A 17,244-nucleotide genomic window follows, 5' to 3' on the forward strand; every position below is an offset into this window, starting at 1 on the left:
GGCCGCGAGCGCAGCCACACGGCCGTCTACGCGGTGTGCGGCGTCGCCGCGCTGCTCGTGCTGGCCGGCATCGGGGCGCGCCTGGGCCTGGAGAGGGCGCACAGCCCGCGCGCGCGGCGCACCGTCACCAGGTGAGCGCGCGCCAGCCGGGGCCCGGGTCCCCGCCCGCCCCTCCTGGAAGGTCCTTCCCGAAGGGTGGGCGCCCCCTCGCCAGCCTTCATCCTTCCCGCCCGTCTGTAAATTCTGGTCCTCTCAGCGGCACCCTCCTCCTGGTTTTTACTTCCGCTCTCAGTCGCCAGGTCTGTTATTCTCCCCCCATCCGCCGCCGGCCCCCCCCCCCCCCCCACTTCGTGGAGGGAGACAGCTGATACCGTCTCCCCTTGACCTTCCGGAGGGAGCTGGGTGCGGAGCCGCCCTCTCCCGCGGCTCCCTCCTCCTCTGGACTGGTCGCCCCGGACAGAGGGCACAAAAACCGCACCCAAGAAAGGGGGTCTGGGGCCTGAGTCCCACTAGTACCGGGTGGGGGCCATAGCATAGGGCGTCCTAGGTCCCCAGAGTAGGAAAGAGAAGGATGGGGCATTTTCTGTAGCTCTCTTGGGTCTCCCTCCTCTTGCTTCTTTCTCCACTTTTTCGCCTCTCCTTCCGCTTCCCTCCCATCCCCACCCCCATAGCTGTGACTCAGGCCTGACCTTCTTTCCCTGGGGAGAAGGCCTCTCCAATCTGCGCTACTCAGTACCCACCCCCACCCCCCCACCCCAGGCAAGCGTCAGGGTCTCTCCCTGTGTAGAAAGAGGCCTGAAACGTGGGGGACACAGATTTGTTGCCGCTGAGGCCAGGACGGGTGCTGGCTGAGTCTGAGCTTTGTGTGAAGCGGGGTCTATAGGACCTGGGTTCCCTTTCTCAGCTAGAATGGGGACTCTGGGATTCTGTGTCCTCACCCTGAAACTCTCACCGACACCCACACACTCACACACTCACATCCCCCCAGCCACCCCCATGTCTTGGGGCCTGTGCCCGCCTCACCTACCCAGATCTGGGCTCCTTTTGGATACGCGACAGGCTGGTATTTAGAGGTGACAATAGAAGCCCCCCAGGCCTGGGTGCTTCCCACCTCATAGACTTGAGGGGCAGGGGATGAGGGCTTCCTAGGCACTCCACAGCACCTCTGTCTCCCAGACCACCTAGCCCACCCCCTACTAGACAGCTGTAGGGCAGAGCTGGGGGGTACTGGCCTCAGCTACTGTGCTGCCTCTGGCGATGTGGAGGCTCTCATCCTGGCTTCTGGATGCTACGGGGGCAGGCCCTGAGTTTGGAGTCCCTCATGCAGGGCCAGGAGGAGAAGACAGGGCATGTCCTTGATTACAACGGGGCAGCAGGAGCTGAGGGCCATGGTGGTGTAGAGCGGTGGCTTGGGCAGTCTAGCTGATGTGTCCACCTAGAACACACTTCATCCACAGGGGACAGTGAAGCAGGTCTGGTGATGCTTTAGGAAGAGCTGGCCCACTCCCGATGTGCTGTGTGGCCTAGGCCAGTCCCTTCCTCTGTCTGGGCTTCAGCTCTCATATGCCCTCTTTTTTCTCCTCTGGGGAGACCTGAAGCCCAACTTGAGCTCATGTGTGGGTATGTGCTGAACCCCCGCCCTCTCCCCCAGTCTCACCCTTAATTCTGCCGTGTTGAGGTCGACGGTCAGCACCCCTCCAGCTCAGAGGGCTTAGAAGGGAATTGGAGTCTGTCCCTAGAGAAAGCTTGTGCAGAGGCCCAGCGGCATGAAAATTACTCAGGTGTTTGGGAGACTGGCAGGTGCGGGCTTGCACAGAGATGAGGCCACACGGGTGGGCAGCTGAGGAGTGGGCAGGACCAGGAGGCTTTCAGCCAAACAGTACCTACCCTAGGTGTCGCACCTCTCGTGTGCTTCTTCATGAATCAGCCATCTGAGTCCTCAGCACCTCGGTCTCCCCCACCCCGCCCCGCCGAGGTGGGAAGGTGAGAGTGAGCCAGAAGAAAATCATGGATTCTGGGCACCAAAGGCAGCTGGCCTGAAGGCTGTGTCTGGCTGTCTGCAGGGAAGGCTCAGTCAGACGCTGTCACAGCTGGGTGGGGCTGGGTGTCCTGGTACCAGGCAGGTGGCTGCCCAAGGTCACATAGTCTTTGGTGCTAGGCTTCCACCCTGGGCTCTCCTGGCTCCTCCCTCCCCTTACGTCTGTTCTCCCCTCCGAGCCTGTGTGACAGCTTTGTCCTGGGACTCGGCAGAAGCCCCTGCTGCAGGAAGGGAATTAGGTTAAGCAGATCAGGAAGGCTTCCTGGAAGAGGAGGGATTCTGGTGGGGTTTGAAGCATAAGTAGGAGTTTTGCAGAACGAGATGGAGGAAAAGATTGTTGGCCCAGGGAGCAGTGCAAGCAAAGTCCAGGAGGCTGATGCACTTGAAGAGCTTTCATTGGGAGAGGAGGCTCCACTCGGAGGGTCTTGGAGAATGGACTCTGGGAGCGGGGGAGTCTTTGGAAAACAAGGTAGCCCTGGTGACATGTGACCCCATTAGAGTTTCCTCACCTGCTCTGGAAGTGGCCATGTGTTGGGGCCACAGGTCATGCCTGACAGTGGAAACTAGATGTGTGAGAACAATCACAGGGAAGAAGGGGGGCCAGATGGGTTGAAAGGGTGACAGTGGTGGGAGGGCTGGCCTTGGGTAGGCCAAGGCCTGGCCAGTGGGGAAGCAGGAGGTTGGGGGGACTGCCTCTCATCACTCTTTCCCCACAGGACACTGACAGAACTTCTGAAGCAGCCGGACCCCCAGGAGCCGCTGCCTCCACCTCTGGGCCCACCTCTGGGTAGCTGTGTCCAGGTGCAGATGGGGGATGGCCTCCCCAGGGGCTCCCCCAAGAACACAGGTGTGCAAGCTGGTGGGCCAGCATATGTCGATCCACAGCACAGGCCTGGGAGCAGAGGAAGGGGTGTGTTGAGGGGTAAGAGGCTCTTAGCGCTTTCACAATTGGAACGAGCTGCCTGCCTCTGCAGGCGTGTGAGTCGGGGCTGGGCAAGCCGGTCAGCTCCCCTTGGTGGAGGGAGACCCTCTGAGGTGTCCAGCAGCTTCCGGTCAAGGGGACTCTGTGAGGAAGCTTCCAGATTCAGGGATCTGGAATCAGGCTGTGGTTCTAGGCCTTGGCTCAGTGCCCCGGGGTCAGCTTCGCACCAGCCTATGGACGCCTGTGGGCCTTTTCCTCCAGGCTGGTGCCTCCCTCTTGGGCTCTTGCCGGTGAGGCAGCAATCCCGCTCCCCTCCCCTGTATGGGTTCTAATTTTCAGACGTTAACTCCATCTCCTGAGAAGCAGGTCCTGGGACCCGATGCCTGGCCCAAGCTGAACATGCTGAGGAGTCATCCATCAGGCTAGCACCCACTCAGGGCTGGCTGCTATTTTTTTTTTTTTTTAATTTTTAAATGTTTATTTTTGAGAGAGACAGAGACAGACTGTGAGCAGGTTAGGGGCAGAGAGAGAGGGAGACACAGGATCCGAAGCAGGCTCCAGGCTCCCAGCCGTCAGCACAGAGCCCGATGCGGGGCTGGAACTCACGAGCTGTGAGATCATGACCTGAGCTGAAGTCGGAGGCTCAATCGACTGAGCCACCCAGGCGCCCCAGGGCTGGCTGCTATTAATCGCGTTATTCTGAGCCAGGCCCTTTTCCAGGCGTTGGCGATTCTGCCATCAGGTTAGGTTTGGCTCTCAGTCCCGCCCAAGTAACCATCCCCCAAGTTCTCACTGGGGAGGGGGCCGCGAAGAGGTGGTTGTGCAGGTGGAGAATGTCTTCCTGTCAGCAGGCCGGCTCTCCTCTTCCCCCTCCCCGCTCCAGACAAGAAACGCCCCAACAACGTGCCCCTGGGGTCAGCGACACCAGGACCCCTGCGTGGCCCCAGGCTGCAGGACGGCGGCAGCATGACGCTGCAGCGGGACTACGCCAAGTACGCCACCCTCAAGGCAGCCGCGCTCAAGGCCGCAGGTGAGTGGCCGGGTCTGTGCGGGAGCGCCGGGCGCTGCGCCCCGGGTATCCAAGCTCCTAGATGACAAGGCCTGGGTCCTGGTTCGAGTTCCACAGTTGCCAGCCTTGCGGGTCAGCGCTCCAGCCAAATATTGTATCGGGCCTACGCAGCCAGTCGGCTCCCGCGCCTCGGCCGTGTCGCGCACCCTCGCCGGGCCACCAGGCTGTACCCCACCGAGCCCGGGGCGTGAAAACCCGCGTCTCCCAAGGCGGGTCCCGGGCCTGTCCCGCCCGCGAGGCCTGACTTTCCCTGTCCCACCCAAGAGAGGGCTAGACCCCGCCCCTGAGGCGTGGCTTCTCCCTGCCCCGCCCCGGGGCCTCTGGGACCCCGCCCCCCGGCCCTGACCTCGCCCCCTGGCTCGTCCCCACTATCCCCGCAGAAGCCACCCCGCCGGATTTCTACCAGCGGTTCCCTGCAACCGAACCTGCCCCGCTGACCGTCCCGGCGCGGCCCCAGCGGCCCCGCGAGGACTTGCCGGCGCTGCTCGACGCCTGCCCCTGGGCCCCGCCGGGCTACGCGCCCCCCGCCGGCCTTGCTCCTTCGGGCCACTACAAGGCCTGGATCGCCGGCCGCCTGGCCCGGCCCGCCCCCCGCGGCCACCTGGCGGCTCAGGCCTCCCCCGCACCCCGGCGGCCCGGCCACGCGCCCCGGCGCCAGTTCAGCGTGGAGAAGCCGCCCGAGGCCTTCGGCCCGCAGCCCCCTGGACTTTACGGCAGTGCAGGCCGCGGGCCCCGGCACCTGAGCACCAACAGCAAAGCTGAGGTCACCGTGTGAAGACAGCCGCTGGTTCTCCCGAATCATCGCAATCTCCGGGGCGCCCTCATCTGCCTGGAGGCCGCCGTGGGCCGGTTCCCGGGGCCCATACCGTGGGGGAGGAGAGGCGCCGGCCGTGGAAGGCCAGCCTGCCCTTATGCCTGCCCAAACTGGACTGGGGCCTTGGAGCCTGCAGGGCTAAGAAGGGGCCCACTGGGTGAGGCCAGTGGTTCTGTCCTTGGGGCCTTAGGGCCAGGGTTCCTCGTGTAAATATAAAGCCTTTTCTGTGGCTCCCATCCCTGAGAATAAAGGAGCCCCAGCTTGGCTCTGAGAGGCACGGATGGTGGAAGCATTGGTCATTGACTGGACAGACGGCAGTACGGGCAGAGGGCACAGCGTGTGCAAGAGCAAAGGACTGCTCCTGAGAGCTGGCGGGCAAGTGTCCTGGGAGCCAGGGAGAGGTGGCTGGAGAGGGTAGTCAGGGCTGAATGCCAAACTTAATGTCCATACCAGTGGGAGCCATGGGGGAGGGAGCGCTTGGGCCCCAGCCACCTGGAGGCTCCCGAGCACAGGGGAGACGGCTGTGGGGAGCCTGAGGCCCCCTGGAGGGTCCATGCCCCTTACTGGAGGTGAGCCCCTTCCGGCCAGTCACTCTACATCTTGAGTTGGTTAAACCTAGCTGATTCTCACTGACACGGTCTGGCCCTGAGCCGGCACCTGGCTTGCAGGCCACTTGGCCAGCTTGGTCCAGGGCCACCCCCCTAATGGGTGTGGGCAGTGGGCCAAGTGGACAGCTGGTGCTCAGGATGGGGGAGCCTCCTCCCAGTAGCTGCTGTAGGGGGGAAAGGGGATGGGGATGCTGGACGCGGAGCCTTGGCAACGACCCCACCGGGGTGCTCACACAGGCTTGCATTGCCAGCTCCCCCTTCCTGCCAGGTGGGCTCTGGATAGCTGGCTGTGGCTCAGGGCATTGCCAGCAGCCTGGGTGCATCGAGTTCCTTTGTGCCAGGGATGGTTGGGAGGTTGAGGTCTGGGTTATGTCCCTCACTGTGTGACCTCAGCAAAAGCCACCCAGTTGGGCCTCTGTTTCCCTCCTGTGTGCCCTGGGCATTATATATATATATATATATATATGCTGTTTTAATAACAATGGCCACCATCTATTGCTGTTTCTTTTATTTAATCCTTGCAAAAGCCCTATGGGTGTGTGGCTTTACAGATGAGGAAATTGAGGTTTTGAGACCCAAGTAACTTGCCAAGGTCACCCCGCTGATTAGGACTCCTGTCCTCTGCCGCTGTGAACCTGATGAGCGGCAGGCAGGGCACTGTGGGGAAGAGGAAAGGTATGAACGTGTGTGCTGGCAGGGAAGGGCTCTGCTCCGGAGGCTCATGGTCTCAGATCTTCCTCCTGCCGCACGGGGCCACCCTGAGGCCCCCCAACCCCCAGCTCTTCACCTGTGACAGGGCCCGCCTCACTAGCTCTTCTGGCTTTTGAGGAAACCAAGGCTCAGAAGCCCCAGGACAGAAGAGAGTCAAGAGTCTGCGGTCCTGCCTGCAGTGAGGGCCCAGTGGCTTTAGGGGAGAGAGCCCTCACACCCTCAACTGGGGGTACGGTGCCCCGGGGCCTATCTGGCAGCTGCGTAGAGGGAGGTGGAAGGGGGGTGGGTGCTGAGTCATGGAGCCTGCCAAGATTCGAAAGATCAGGTTCCTGGGTCATCGGCCACTCACAGCCACCCACCCTGGTGACACAGGCCTTGACGGGGCTTTGTTGGGAGGTGGGTGCAACCCCTTGCTCATTCGCAGTCCCCAGGACCCTAGATCTCCATCCCAGGACTGCCCTTCGGAGAAGACTTATTTCTCAGCCAGGCCAGGTCACTGACCTTGCTCTCCATGCTCCATGCTCATCCCCAGGTCACTCCGGACTCCTCCGCTTCCAGCCCACTGCTGCTCCTCGTGGTCTTGCCTCTCGCCAGCCTCATAAGGCACTTAACTGTACATGGAACTTTGTGTGTGTCATGTCACTGAAACTGGCCAACACGTCTATGGGCACTTAAAGGCAGGGACCGTCATCCCTGTGGGGCACACGTGGAAGAGGAGGCAGACAGAGGTGATGTCCTGCCCCAGGCGACCAGCTGGGTACAGGAGCTGGACCTGGATGTGACTTGTGGGCAGTGAGCCCTCAGGGGGGGATGGGGATACAGCCAGTAGCGGACAGATTTCTCTCTGAGGGGTGAACACGCATGGGCTTGGCACCCCAAATCTGAAACAGCCGCTGCTGTGAGTGGCCAGCTGTGTCCTGGATACAGTGGCCTCTGACCCAAGCAGCACCTCTGGCTGCCCTTTTATCCCAGACTCTGTTCCAGACTCTGTTCCAGCCCAGGAGTGCGCACCAGCAGCCGGCGTTGTAAGGAAGCGGGTGGATGGTCGAGAAAGGTCCTTCCAAATGAAACCTTCCAGGAGCCTCTCAGCAGAGAAGGAGGGGCTGTCCTCAGTCCCGGACCCACCAGAGGCCAAGCCTTGCAGCCACCTGGCTGAATCACCACGGCGGTCACACTACAGACCCTCACACGCCTCATTCTGGGTGGTACCAATCTGTTTATTGAATAACCTACATCCAGGACACAGTGAACGATTCCATATCAAGGAAGCCATAGGTGTATCCCCCTTTCAGCGAAAAACTACCCCCTCCCACCCCTAAACAATAATGAGAAAAGGCACGGTATATACACATGACACAAGGGCTGGCTCGCCTGGTGGGCAGGGGCCACGACTTACAGTGTGTGGGGGGAGGGGCAGCAGGGAAAGAACGTGGGTAAGGTCCAAGCTGAGCCACTCTAGCCTGTCCTCAGCATCGGGGGGAGCCCCCGCCCATTCTCTACCCCAACTGGCCTGAGGGGTGAGGAACACAGGCAGGAAGGGAGGGAAGGCAGCCCCTCTCAGCCTCCCGGAAGGTTCTGAGGTCTCAGGCAGTCCTCAGGTCCTGGGAGAAATGGCCTCAGGGGCTGGGCACCAAGCCCGGGGATCCAGAAAAGTGGGACCACTTTTCCTCCAAGGACCCTCATCGAGGCAGGGGCCTTTATTCCTAGTGTTTACCCCAAAAAGCGGATTGTCACTGGGGAGAGACTGGGGGTTGGTCCCTGCCACCCTGGCTTATTTTCAGGTCAAGAATTCGGGATAAAAATAGACTGTGGAGGTAGGAGTTGGGGTGGGAGGGAATTGAGAACCCACACTGAAGGCCCCTGGTCCCCAGTCCCAATGGGTGGCTTCATCTCTCCCAGCCCCCTGGGCCTACCCTGAGCTTGCGCTGGCATCCCAGGGGGCGGGGGAGTGGGAAGGAACAGGACAATTAAATAAGATACCATTTATTTTTAAAAAAATTAAAAAATAATGCCGACATTATTTCATCCAACCCCAGGCCTGCCCCCTGCCTCCCACTTGCCTCCCCAGAGCTGGGCTTCCCTCCTACCCTGGCTGTCCTGTGTAATGAAGAGAAAACAATGAACTGGCTTTGTCAGGCACAGGGGAGGGGACACAGACCCAAGGAGAGAAATAAAGATGCCACAGCAACTCAGCCCTGCGTCACGGCAAACCCAAGCACACGGATATAAAAACATCTGTATAAAAAGGGGGAAAGGGGCACGCTGGGCACAGTGCCAAGGGTGAGGCGCTTTGGTGCCCGGAGACCTATGTCCCCCACAGGGAAAGCCTGATAAAAACCAAGAAAGCAGGAAAGGGGGGGTGGTGTCTGGAGGAGAGAAAAGCTGGGGAGGGCTGAGGGCTGGAGGCAGGGACCAGGCAGCTTGGGAGCCCCCTGCCACTTTTAAGTCAGGAAACTCCCCCCCCAATTCCTGCCCTGCTCTTTCCTCTCTCAGACCCATGGGGCCCTGGACCACGTGCATCTGTCTACAGCAGCTTTTGGGGCTCTGCCCAGGGGCCTACCGGGCTGAGGTGGTCCACAAGCCTCCGCAGGCAACAGCTCAGAAGACAAGGCTCATCCCACAACTCCCAGAGGGAGCAGAGAGATCGAGAGACAGGGAGGAGGGAGAGAGACTGAGAGACAGAGGGAGGAGGGGGGCGGGAGGCAGGGGCTGAGGTGGGCAGAACCCAGGAGTCAGGAGGCGGCGATGGCAGTGCCGCCCCCCAACTTGACAATCATCTGCTGGCAGTCGTTGCGTGAGCGCCGGTCGCCCGCCTTCTCCAGGGTGCGGGCTGCCTCGGCCAGCAGCACGGCCCGCTGGCCCGGGGAGGAGAGGAAGGACAGGGGAAGGTGGCGGCAGGCCAGCAGGATGGCGGTGGCCCGCTCTCGCTGGCCGGGCCAGGCGTCCACCTCTCCTGCAGGAACGATGAGGACACGCGTGGAGGAGCCGCTCGCCGAGCTGTTCCAAGGGCTGGCCCTGGACTCGTTTATTGAAACTCAGAGCCAGCCAGTGAGGCGGTGCTGGGGCCGGGACAGCATCCCCAGCCCTCCCAGAATCCCCAGGCCTCCCATCCTCACTCCCGAGGCTGGAGCCACAACCCAACCAAACCCCAGCCCCACAGCGTGGTCATGGATCCTCCCCCGCAACTCAGAGGACCAGCCTCGGGCCGCTGCTATTCTCGCGCCACCTCTGAGGACAACACAGGTGAGGACAGCCACCGGCGTTCTGCCAGGGTGAGTGGCGGGCTGGGGCCCTCCTCCCCTCCCCTCCCCTGCTCAGGCAGGGTCCACACCAGGCCCGGAGCTGGGGCGCAGATAGACTCACCGTGCTTGGTATTCTGGGCGGTCCGGCGGCGTAGACTGTGCTCCAGCAGCTGGTGCGTGCGGGTGGGGCTGGCTCCCGCCATCAGGCGCACAGTGGCTTCGTGCAGGAACACCTGGGGGTGGTGCAGGGGGGACGCACCTGTCTGTATCCCAGTGGATACCTCTCTAGGAGGCATCTCGTCGGCCACCCAACAGTGGCCCTTCTCTCCGCACTACCCTGCCCCGCTCTCCCCTTGGAAGCAACTTCCGTCCTCACTCTGAGCTCCGAAAAAGCCAGACACCTGGAGGAACGGCAGGAATGGGGAGCACAGCATAGGCCAGCTGGAAACAGGCAAGGACGCTCTCCTCTACAGGAGACAAAGAACCCAGACGTGCCCCCGGGGGCTGGAAGAGAAGTGGCCTGGGTGCGGCCAGCCTCGGGCCTTGGGGGTGGCGTCCAGCTTGAAAACAGGCAGAGGTGAGGCTGGGAGGAGGGCGGCAAGAGGAGGGGAACAGCTAGCTGGACTGGCACCAGGGAGGCTCGGTCCTGTTTCCTTCAGTTGTGCGGCTCTTCTGTAAATATGAGTCACTGGGGAACGGGGTGGGGGTGGGGGGCAAGGCCTAGATCTCTAATTCCTTAAATCACAAGGCTCCTTTATACCCCTTCCTATCTCTATCTGTGGGGAGGGTCTCGAGTGCCACTGGGGAAGGCAGTGGGGCCGGGGGAGCCACTAAAGAGTTTCGGCAGGGGAGAGGCAGGTTGGAAACGGTGTCTCAAGAGGAGGCCTCTGATGCCAGCCGTGCCCTGAGCAGACCGGAGGGCCCTGAACCTTGGGGTACACTCCCTCTTTTCCCCAGTGGAGCAGGTTCAGCGGTGATTATGTATGTTTTGCCTGCTGTCTGTCCTGGTTCACTGTGCACAGTGGCCACAATGTGACCCTGGGAGGGACCAAGGAAAAGGCAGACTCACTGAGCCCTTCGCCCCTCATGGACACTAATGGCCTTCTCACTTGAAATTTTAGAAAATAATTCAGGCAAAAACATGTTGAGTACATAACTCTAATTAGCAGTCACAATAAAACAAGCAAGGAAATTATTTGGGTCCAATCAGCCCAATTACACAACTGCCCTGAGAGACTTCTCAGATTCTGTGGCCATCGCCACGGGGATATTGTGTGCAGTCAGGCAGCAGAGCCAAAGCCCCCGGCAACTCAGAACAAGAATGAAATGAAGTGCTAGGGAGATTCCGTCACTCTGACAACAGTTAGGAAATCAAGAGTGGAGCTCTCTCCATGCCCTTCCCACCCCTCCCAGGGCCAGGAGCCCTTCCCATCCCTGCACTTGACACGTGAGGTGCAGTCGGTGCAGGCCCCTGCCTGTGGGCCCTCGGCCTGCTTGCCACACTGCCAGGGCTGGGCACACAGCGGCTACTCAACTAACACAAGCAGAAGAAAGGGATACATGGCAGCTACCCCTGTGCTTGACACAGGGTGACCGGCTGACCTCCGAGGGCCAACTCTGCAACCCCGTGCTGGTGCTTCTAGAACCCCACCTGCCCTCCCCTGCCGGTCGGCTGGGTCTCACCTTGCGGTATGCTGGGCGGAAGCTGTGCGCCAGCCTGCGGAGGCTGCCCAGGTCCCGCTGGAAGCCGGCCAGTTCAGCACCGGATGCGTGGTACGTCTCACCCAGCGCCTGGCTGGCTCCTGCCTGCTTTTGCCAGAGCGCTGTCCTCAGAGATAGTAGCAGGTCACAGGTCAGCAGCTGGACCACCTGGGGGATGAGCCACAAGGGAGGAGACCGGTGACTGACCTATTGCGGGGATAGAGATCCCAGCGGTTATCAGGCCCTCCCAAGCACATCCCTCGGCAGCTCCGGAAGGAAGTGGAGAGTCCCAGAGGGGCAGCCTGGAAAACGCTCCCCCGACAGCAAGAGAAGAGCTGAAGGGCAAACGGGCTCACAGCATCTAGTCCTTTCTATGGCCCCAGGTGGAAGATCTGTTTCTCCCATTCTGTGGGTGAAGAAGTGAGGCCCAGAGAGGGCAGGAGCTTGTGTAGGAGACACGCAGCAGGCACCGGAATAATACCTTCGTGGGCCTGACAGGAAGGCACAGGCTCCTCCCACCTCACAGGAGGTGGCCTCATGGCATGCCCATGCCCCAACTGGGCCGCAGCCCTGCCCCGCAAGTAGGATCAAAGGACCCGAAATGGCAGCATAGCCAGGAGATGGAGGAAGGGAAGGAGGAGGCTCACTTCTACAGAAGGCAGCCAAGGCTCGGCCCCAGTGGTCTCTGGGGTTGGGGAGACAGGAGTCCAAGAAGGCGAAACCACAGACCAGCTGAACACTTGGGTTTAGACCCACTGACCTAAATCAATTGCGGTTTGGCCACCAACTGGCACACAACTGACCCTCTCTCAGCCTCTGTTTCCTCATCCACAAAATGGCACCACAAGGCTACCGTGTTACAGGAGAGCACTGTGCGTGCCTAGTACACCCGGCCTTTGGAAGCACTGTCAATGCCAGCCACCATCAGGCACGGATGCCGCACAGCGCGTGAGTGGGGGACTCACGTACTGTTCGCACGGCACCCATGAGGCTGGGCCATCTGCACGGCTCCCATCAGTACCAGGGGGCAGTGAGAGTGAGGACAAAACAGACTTCCTTGTGAGAGGGGTCCCATGGGGCCCTACAGGTTCCGATGGACTCCCCCAGGAGATTCCTCTTCGTGTCCCTTCACCAGGGCACTGGACCCACCCTGGACTCTGCCTCGTGCCTGCTCGTTGTCTTGTCCCTTCGCCACACTGTTTTCTGGCTGGTGATGGCCTCCCTCTTCAAACCAAGCCTGGCTTTTTTAAAACATTTGTTGTAATGTTTATTTTTTTGAGAGAGAGAGAGAGAGAGAGAGAGAGAGAGAGAGAGAGAGAGAGAGTCAAGCGGGGGAGGGGCAGAGAGAGGGAGACACAGAATCGGAAGCAGGCTCCAGGCTCTGAGCTGTCAGCACAGAGACCTGAGGAGGGGTTCGAACTCAACGAACCGTGAGGTCATGACCCGAGCTGAAGTCGGGCGCTTAACTGACTGAGCCACTCAGGCGCTCCAAGCCTGGCATTTCTAAGAGGTGAGCGCTGGGGGAGCACCTTTGGGTGGTGGGAGCGGCCTGGGGCTGGATTCTGCCCTTTGACAGATGCCAAGCTCCACGGGGTCTCCTCCTTGGCCCATTCTCCCACACAGAACTGCTGTCCAGGAACCCCAGCCCCAAGAGTGCGGCAGCCTCTCGTTTCCCAAAGTCAGCTGAAACTATGTGGTTCCTCCGTGGGCCTTTTCTCTTGGGCCCCTTTGGCACAGTGCTTATTCTGTAGGGCTGGCATGGTTCCGGGCTCCCCCTAGTATCTGGGACTGATACTCACCACCTCTAGCCAGAAGTGCCAACCTAGCTACCTCGGACCAAACCCCAGTGGGGGGCTCAGAGTCTGACCCTCCGGGCCATAGCTCGTCCCTACCTTCACGGAGGGAAACCCAACTCCTGCTGAGTGTGCAGACCGTGCTTCGCTTTTAGCTGTGCACACCCTGCCCCTCCTCTCTCCCGGGGCGGCCAAGCCTTGGGATCCAACAGTGACGGCAGCGCCCCCTACCAAGGCACGGTAGGAAGTCTCTCGAGGGCCAGGCAGGCCTCTGTGATGCACTGTGGAAACATTGCACGGGTACCACCAGAACATGCAATGCAACTACAATGCACCACAGCTGCCCGCTAGGAGGCGGGCACCTGGCCTCAGAGGTGCCCAGGCCCGGTCAGTCGGCTCGGGGTGCGTGTGCGCGCGGCTCGGGGCCCCTTCTAAGGCTGGCCTGAAGTGGTCTGCGGGACTTGTGCAAGCTGCCCGGAGCAGATGCAGAGCCCTGACCGGCTCTGGTTCACCTGGGGCTGGCAGAGCTGAGGACCAGCAGGACCCGGGACTCGGGGAACCCAGCAAAGGCACAGGTGGAAACATGCTCGCCCTGAGGACTCCAAAGGGGCCTAACTGGGCCAAGAGGCTATGTCTGGGGAAAGGCACCGCTTGCCCGGTTTGTCTTTGGGACGGCCCCACAGGCCGGGCAAGCTCAAGGTGGGCAGGGGCGTTCCTACCCGCCACAGCTGAGTACCTCCCCCTAGGGGCCAGATCAGCCCCCACTCACATGATTGAGGGTGAGGTCGCAGGTGGCCCCGCTAACATTGAGGCTGCTCCACAGGTGGCCACTGGCCCTCTCACAGTGGCAGAAGGAGCTTTGCTGCCCATCCGCCTTCCCGGAGAGTGAAGTGTGCATGGCTCTGCAGGTGTGGAAGACGGCCTTCACCAGGGGGCTCCTGGACAGTGAGAGGGAGGTGAGAGGCAAGAGGTCAGTGAGTGTCCCTCGGGCGGCATGAGGAAGAGCCTGAGCCGGTGACACATGGGTCTGTCCACTCACGTGCGGCCACAATGGCTCCAGATCGGAGATGCCGGGGCCCTGAATGAGGGCGGGCTCCCCAGCCCTACAGCCTCCTTCATTGTTGAGTATTGCTAGAGCCCCAGGCCTGGCGATGCAGCAGTGGGCAACCCAAGTCTCTGCCTGCAGGTGCTCACTTTCGAGTGCGGGAGTCAGATAATAAATGCACTGAACACTGAACATGTAATGCCAGGCGGAGCAAGCGCCATGAAGGGAAGCTAAGCAGAGGAAGAAGGTGGCATCTTATAAGGGATAGTGGTCAAGGATGTCCTTGCTGGAAAAGTAACATTTGGGCAGAGATCTGAAGGAATAGGGGAGTGAGTCGTGTGGCATTCTGGGAGGGTTCCAGACAGAGGTGCAACATGTGCAAAGGCCTGGAGTCTCTGATGCGTGGGAGAATATCCAGGGGCCAGAGGCTGGAGGGAAGAAACCAGGGGGCAGCACAGGGAGGGCAGCTGCAGGCCATTCACGGCTGAACAAGGCCCTTCTCAGCCTAGCCATGGCCCCCCCGTCCCGCATCCACCTCGGACTCTGCTCCAGGATGCAGGCATCGGCAGACCAGCTCTTTTTCCTTTCCCCCTTCTGTGCCTCTGCTGACGTGGGTGCACAGGAGTGTCCTGTCTCACCAACTTGTCTCCTGAGACTTATTCCACTTGCTGTGTTCCCGGGGCTGCCTTCTCCTGTCCTGCCCTCTATAAGCCTCCTCAGGCTACCCACTGGGTCAGGCCCTTTGTACTCACCTCTGCTCCCCTCAACACCAACCTGTGGTTATGGGCCTCCCTCCCTCTGGCCCAGAACCCCTCCCAGTGAAGAGTTGCACTGGCTGCTTCACAGAAGCCACCACTGGTCTGGCAAAGGCAATGGCACGAGCTGCCCACAGGAGAGAGCACCTCTGCAGGTCGGGCCACTATCTATCTGCTTATGGCCGCAACTTGCTCTCTTGTCTACTGCTGCCTCTCAGAGCCCAGAACACAGCTGGGCACCAAGGGGGCCCTCAGTTAAGTATCTACTAAATAAACAATGGAATCATGGAAGGGGCGCAGGAGACCCAGGAACGGGGCACATGGCCGAGAGTCAGGGATCAGAGACCCAGCTCAACCACCAGGATTACCACTAAGGAGCCACCTAAAACAGTCATTCGAACAATTTGTGTCTCAGTTTCCTCATCTGTAAAGTGGCCATAATCCTACTTGCTGCCACCTGAGATGACACAAAGTATGGACTCCATTATTTGTGCCTGCTCTCTGAGGGGCCATTCCCCCAGAAGGTGGGTATTAAGCTCTCCAGAGAAAAGTAGCTTCTTTTCATAGAGCAGATCGGGGAGAGACTGGGGAGGCTGGGGTGGGGGAGGGTTCGTTCCCACAGCATCATTATTCCCAAAGAGCAAAGGGTCCTTAGAGTGACTGAATTCAGGGGAAGGAATGTCAGCTGAGGGTCTTAGCTGATTCCAGGGCTCTGCTGCTCACAAATGAGGGGACTCTGGACAATCTACCTGCCATGTCCTCAGGCACACTGGCTGGGAGAATGTAAGGTGGGTGCTCACTGGTCAGGGTACTCAAAACTGGGTTACTTAAATGAAATTGGGGTGTGTGACCTACCTTAGGGAACCTGCCTAGACCTACTTTTCTCAGCTCTTTCCTGTTCTCCTGGTTGAGAGTCTGCGTGACAGGAAATGTTCCGGCCCTGGGTCTGAGGACGGGAACTTTCTGTCTTGGAGCATTGTACAATTTCTCTGGGGTTGCAGAAGACGTTAGGGGCACTCAGATCCAGTCAGAAACAGACAGGGGGTTGCACGTTACTATGGGCCAAATGCCCCAGAGGCAGGCGTTGGGTCCCCAAAGAGGAATGTCAAAAGCTCTCTGGTTATGCCTCGTGCTAAAGCCTTTTAGTGAAGGGCTGATTGGGGCAGAGGGGGTGGGTGTTGACAGGAAGCTGAAAGGAAAGGGGGTACAATGCTGGCACGCGAGAGACGGGCCCTCACAAGCCCTGTGCTGGCCGTGAGCCATCACCACGCTGCCTGGCTGCACCATGAGCTTCTGAAGATGCCGGGAGCCACACTGTGTTCCATCCCCATTAGCCTGTGGCTCCATGAGAATGGGGGACGAGGCCCCGGAAGTAGCGCTGGCAGCTGCTAGGACAACGCACGCAGATGGGCTTGCTTGCCATCGGTTTCTCCGTGCTGCCCTCTTCCTCCCTCTGGCTTCACCTCTCCATCTATTATGTAGTCCCCAAGCTGCGCAACCTTTCACCCCAATGGCCACTCTGCTGACGCACAGAAGTGAGCCTGGCACACCTGGGATTCCCCTGGAGAGAAGCCAGTGAGTGGCCAAGGAGGCTTACGCACTCTGTCATTTCCAGGGCCTTGGGGACACGCTCTGCTTCAGTAAAGTGAGCGCGCACAGCTGCGTCATCTCCCTGGAGCCAGCCGATGGCCATAGTGATGGCAGACGTCCACCACCGACAGATGACATCTGGACCTGGAACGGAACAGCACCAAATGTCGCTCCAGCACCCACACACCTACGGAGCTCAGCCTGGCTGCCTGCACCTAGTTCCCATGTGCACGTGCCATCTTTACCTTCTGGCGATGGGCCAGGGGCCTCTGCGTGGCCCTCTCATAGAGATGCTGGTGGGAGTGCGAGCCAGTACGTCCTTTTGGAAAGTACTGGCAATCTGTATCAAGAGCCTTAAAGATGCCCACTCCTATTACTCTAGTAACTCTAGTAATCCCGTTTGGGGCAGTCTATCACCAAAAAAAAAATGGCCTAGAGAAAAAAAGTACAGCAAAGACGTTCACTGTCATGTAATTTTTAAGGTAAGTGCTGGAAACGTCATGAATCTCTAATGAAGTCACAAAGAGTGGAGTTTCTCAAGTGTTTCCAGTAAGAGGCTGTGGTTAGAATCTTCAGTGTTTTCTTCTCAGAGGCTCAGCTTTCTCAGCTGTAGAATTACGGTGCTAGTGATCTCGCGATGCCAGGGGTGGCGGGGCAGGAAGTGGAAGCGTAAGATAAAAGGCGGAAGAGCCTGTGCTTTTCTAAAGACAGGCTGCAGGGTCAGGGGTCACGATGGGGTGGCTGCTTTTCTGGAATCCTTCCCTCCCTGGCGAGAGTGGCCAGAAGAGAGCCTGAAGGCCCCCCGCTCCCAGCAGCCTCGGAAACAGCTGCTGTGCTATCATCAGCCTGATGGCCATCCAGGGACAGAAGCAAAGAATGTCAGTCAGCGGGCCGCACTGGCTCACCCAATGGGCAGCTGCTGAGCAGTAAAGATACCCGGATGAAAAGTCTCTTCA

The 17,244-nt window shown here is 59.9% G+C and overlaps 2 protein-coding genes across 2 annotated transcripts in view; one reads left to right on the forward strand and one right to left on the reverse strand.

Moving 5' to 3' along the window:
• Window positions 1–5,124, forward strand: SHISA8 (shisa family member 8; the record flags this gene model as incomplete). The annotated part of the gene is made up of 4 exons (XM_040491822.1): window positions 1–131; window positions 2,755–2,885; window positions 3,844–3,990; window positions 4,410–5,124. Coding segments are annotated over 4 exons (804 nt in total), but the record flags the coding sequence as incomplete, so codon positions are not given.
• Window positions 5,125–7,358: 2,234 nt separating this feature from the next.
• Window positions 7,359–17,244, reverse strand: part of SREBF2 (sterol regulatory element binding transcription factor 2) — a 58,666-nt gene continuing 48,780 nt past the window's right edge. The window contains 5 exon segments of the mRNA XM_040490694.1: window positions 7,359–9,115; window positions 9,526–9,637; window positions 11,088–11,273; window positions 13,668–13,836; window positions 16,300–16,432. Coding sequence (XP_040346628.1) covers window positions 8,895–9,115; window positions 9,526–9,637; window positions 11,088–11,273; window positions 13,668–13,836; window positions 16,300–16,432 — 821 coding nt within the window. The 3' untranslated portion in view covers window positions 7,359–8,894.

The sequence above is a fragment of the Herpailurus yagouaroundi genome, unplaced genomic scaffold (assembly GCF_014898765.1).
Source record: "Herpailurus yagouaroundi ecotype Mexico unplaced genomic scaffold, PumYag 182, whole genome shotgun sequence".
Lineage (NCBI taxonomy): Eukaryota > Metazoa > Chordata > Mammalia > Carnivora > Felidae > Herpailurus > Herpailurus yagouaroundi.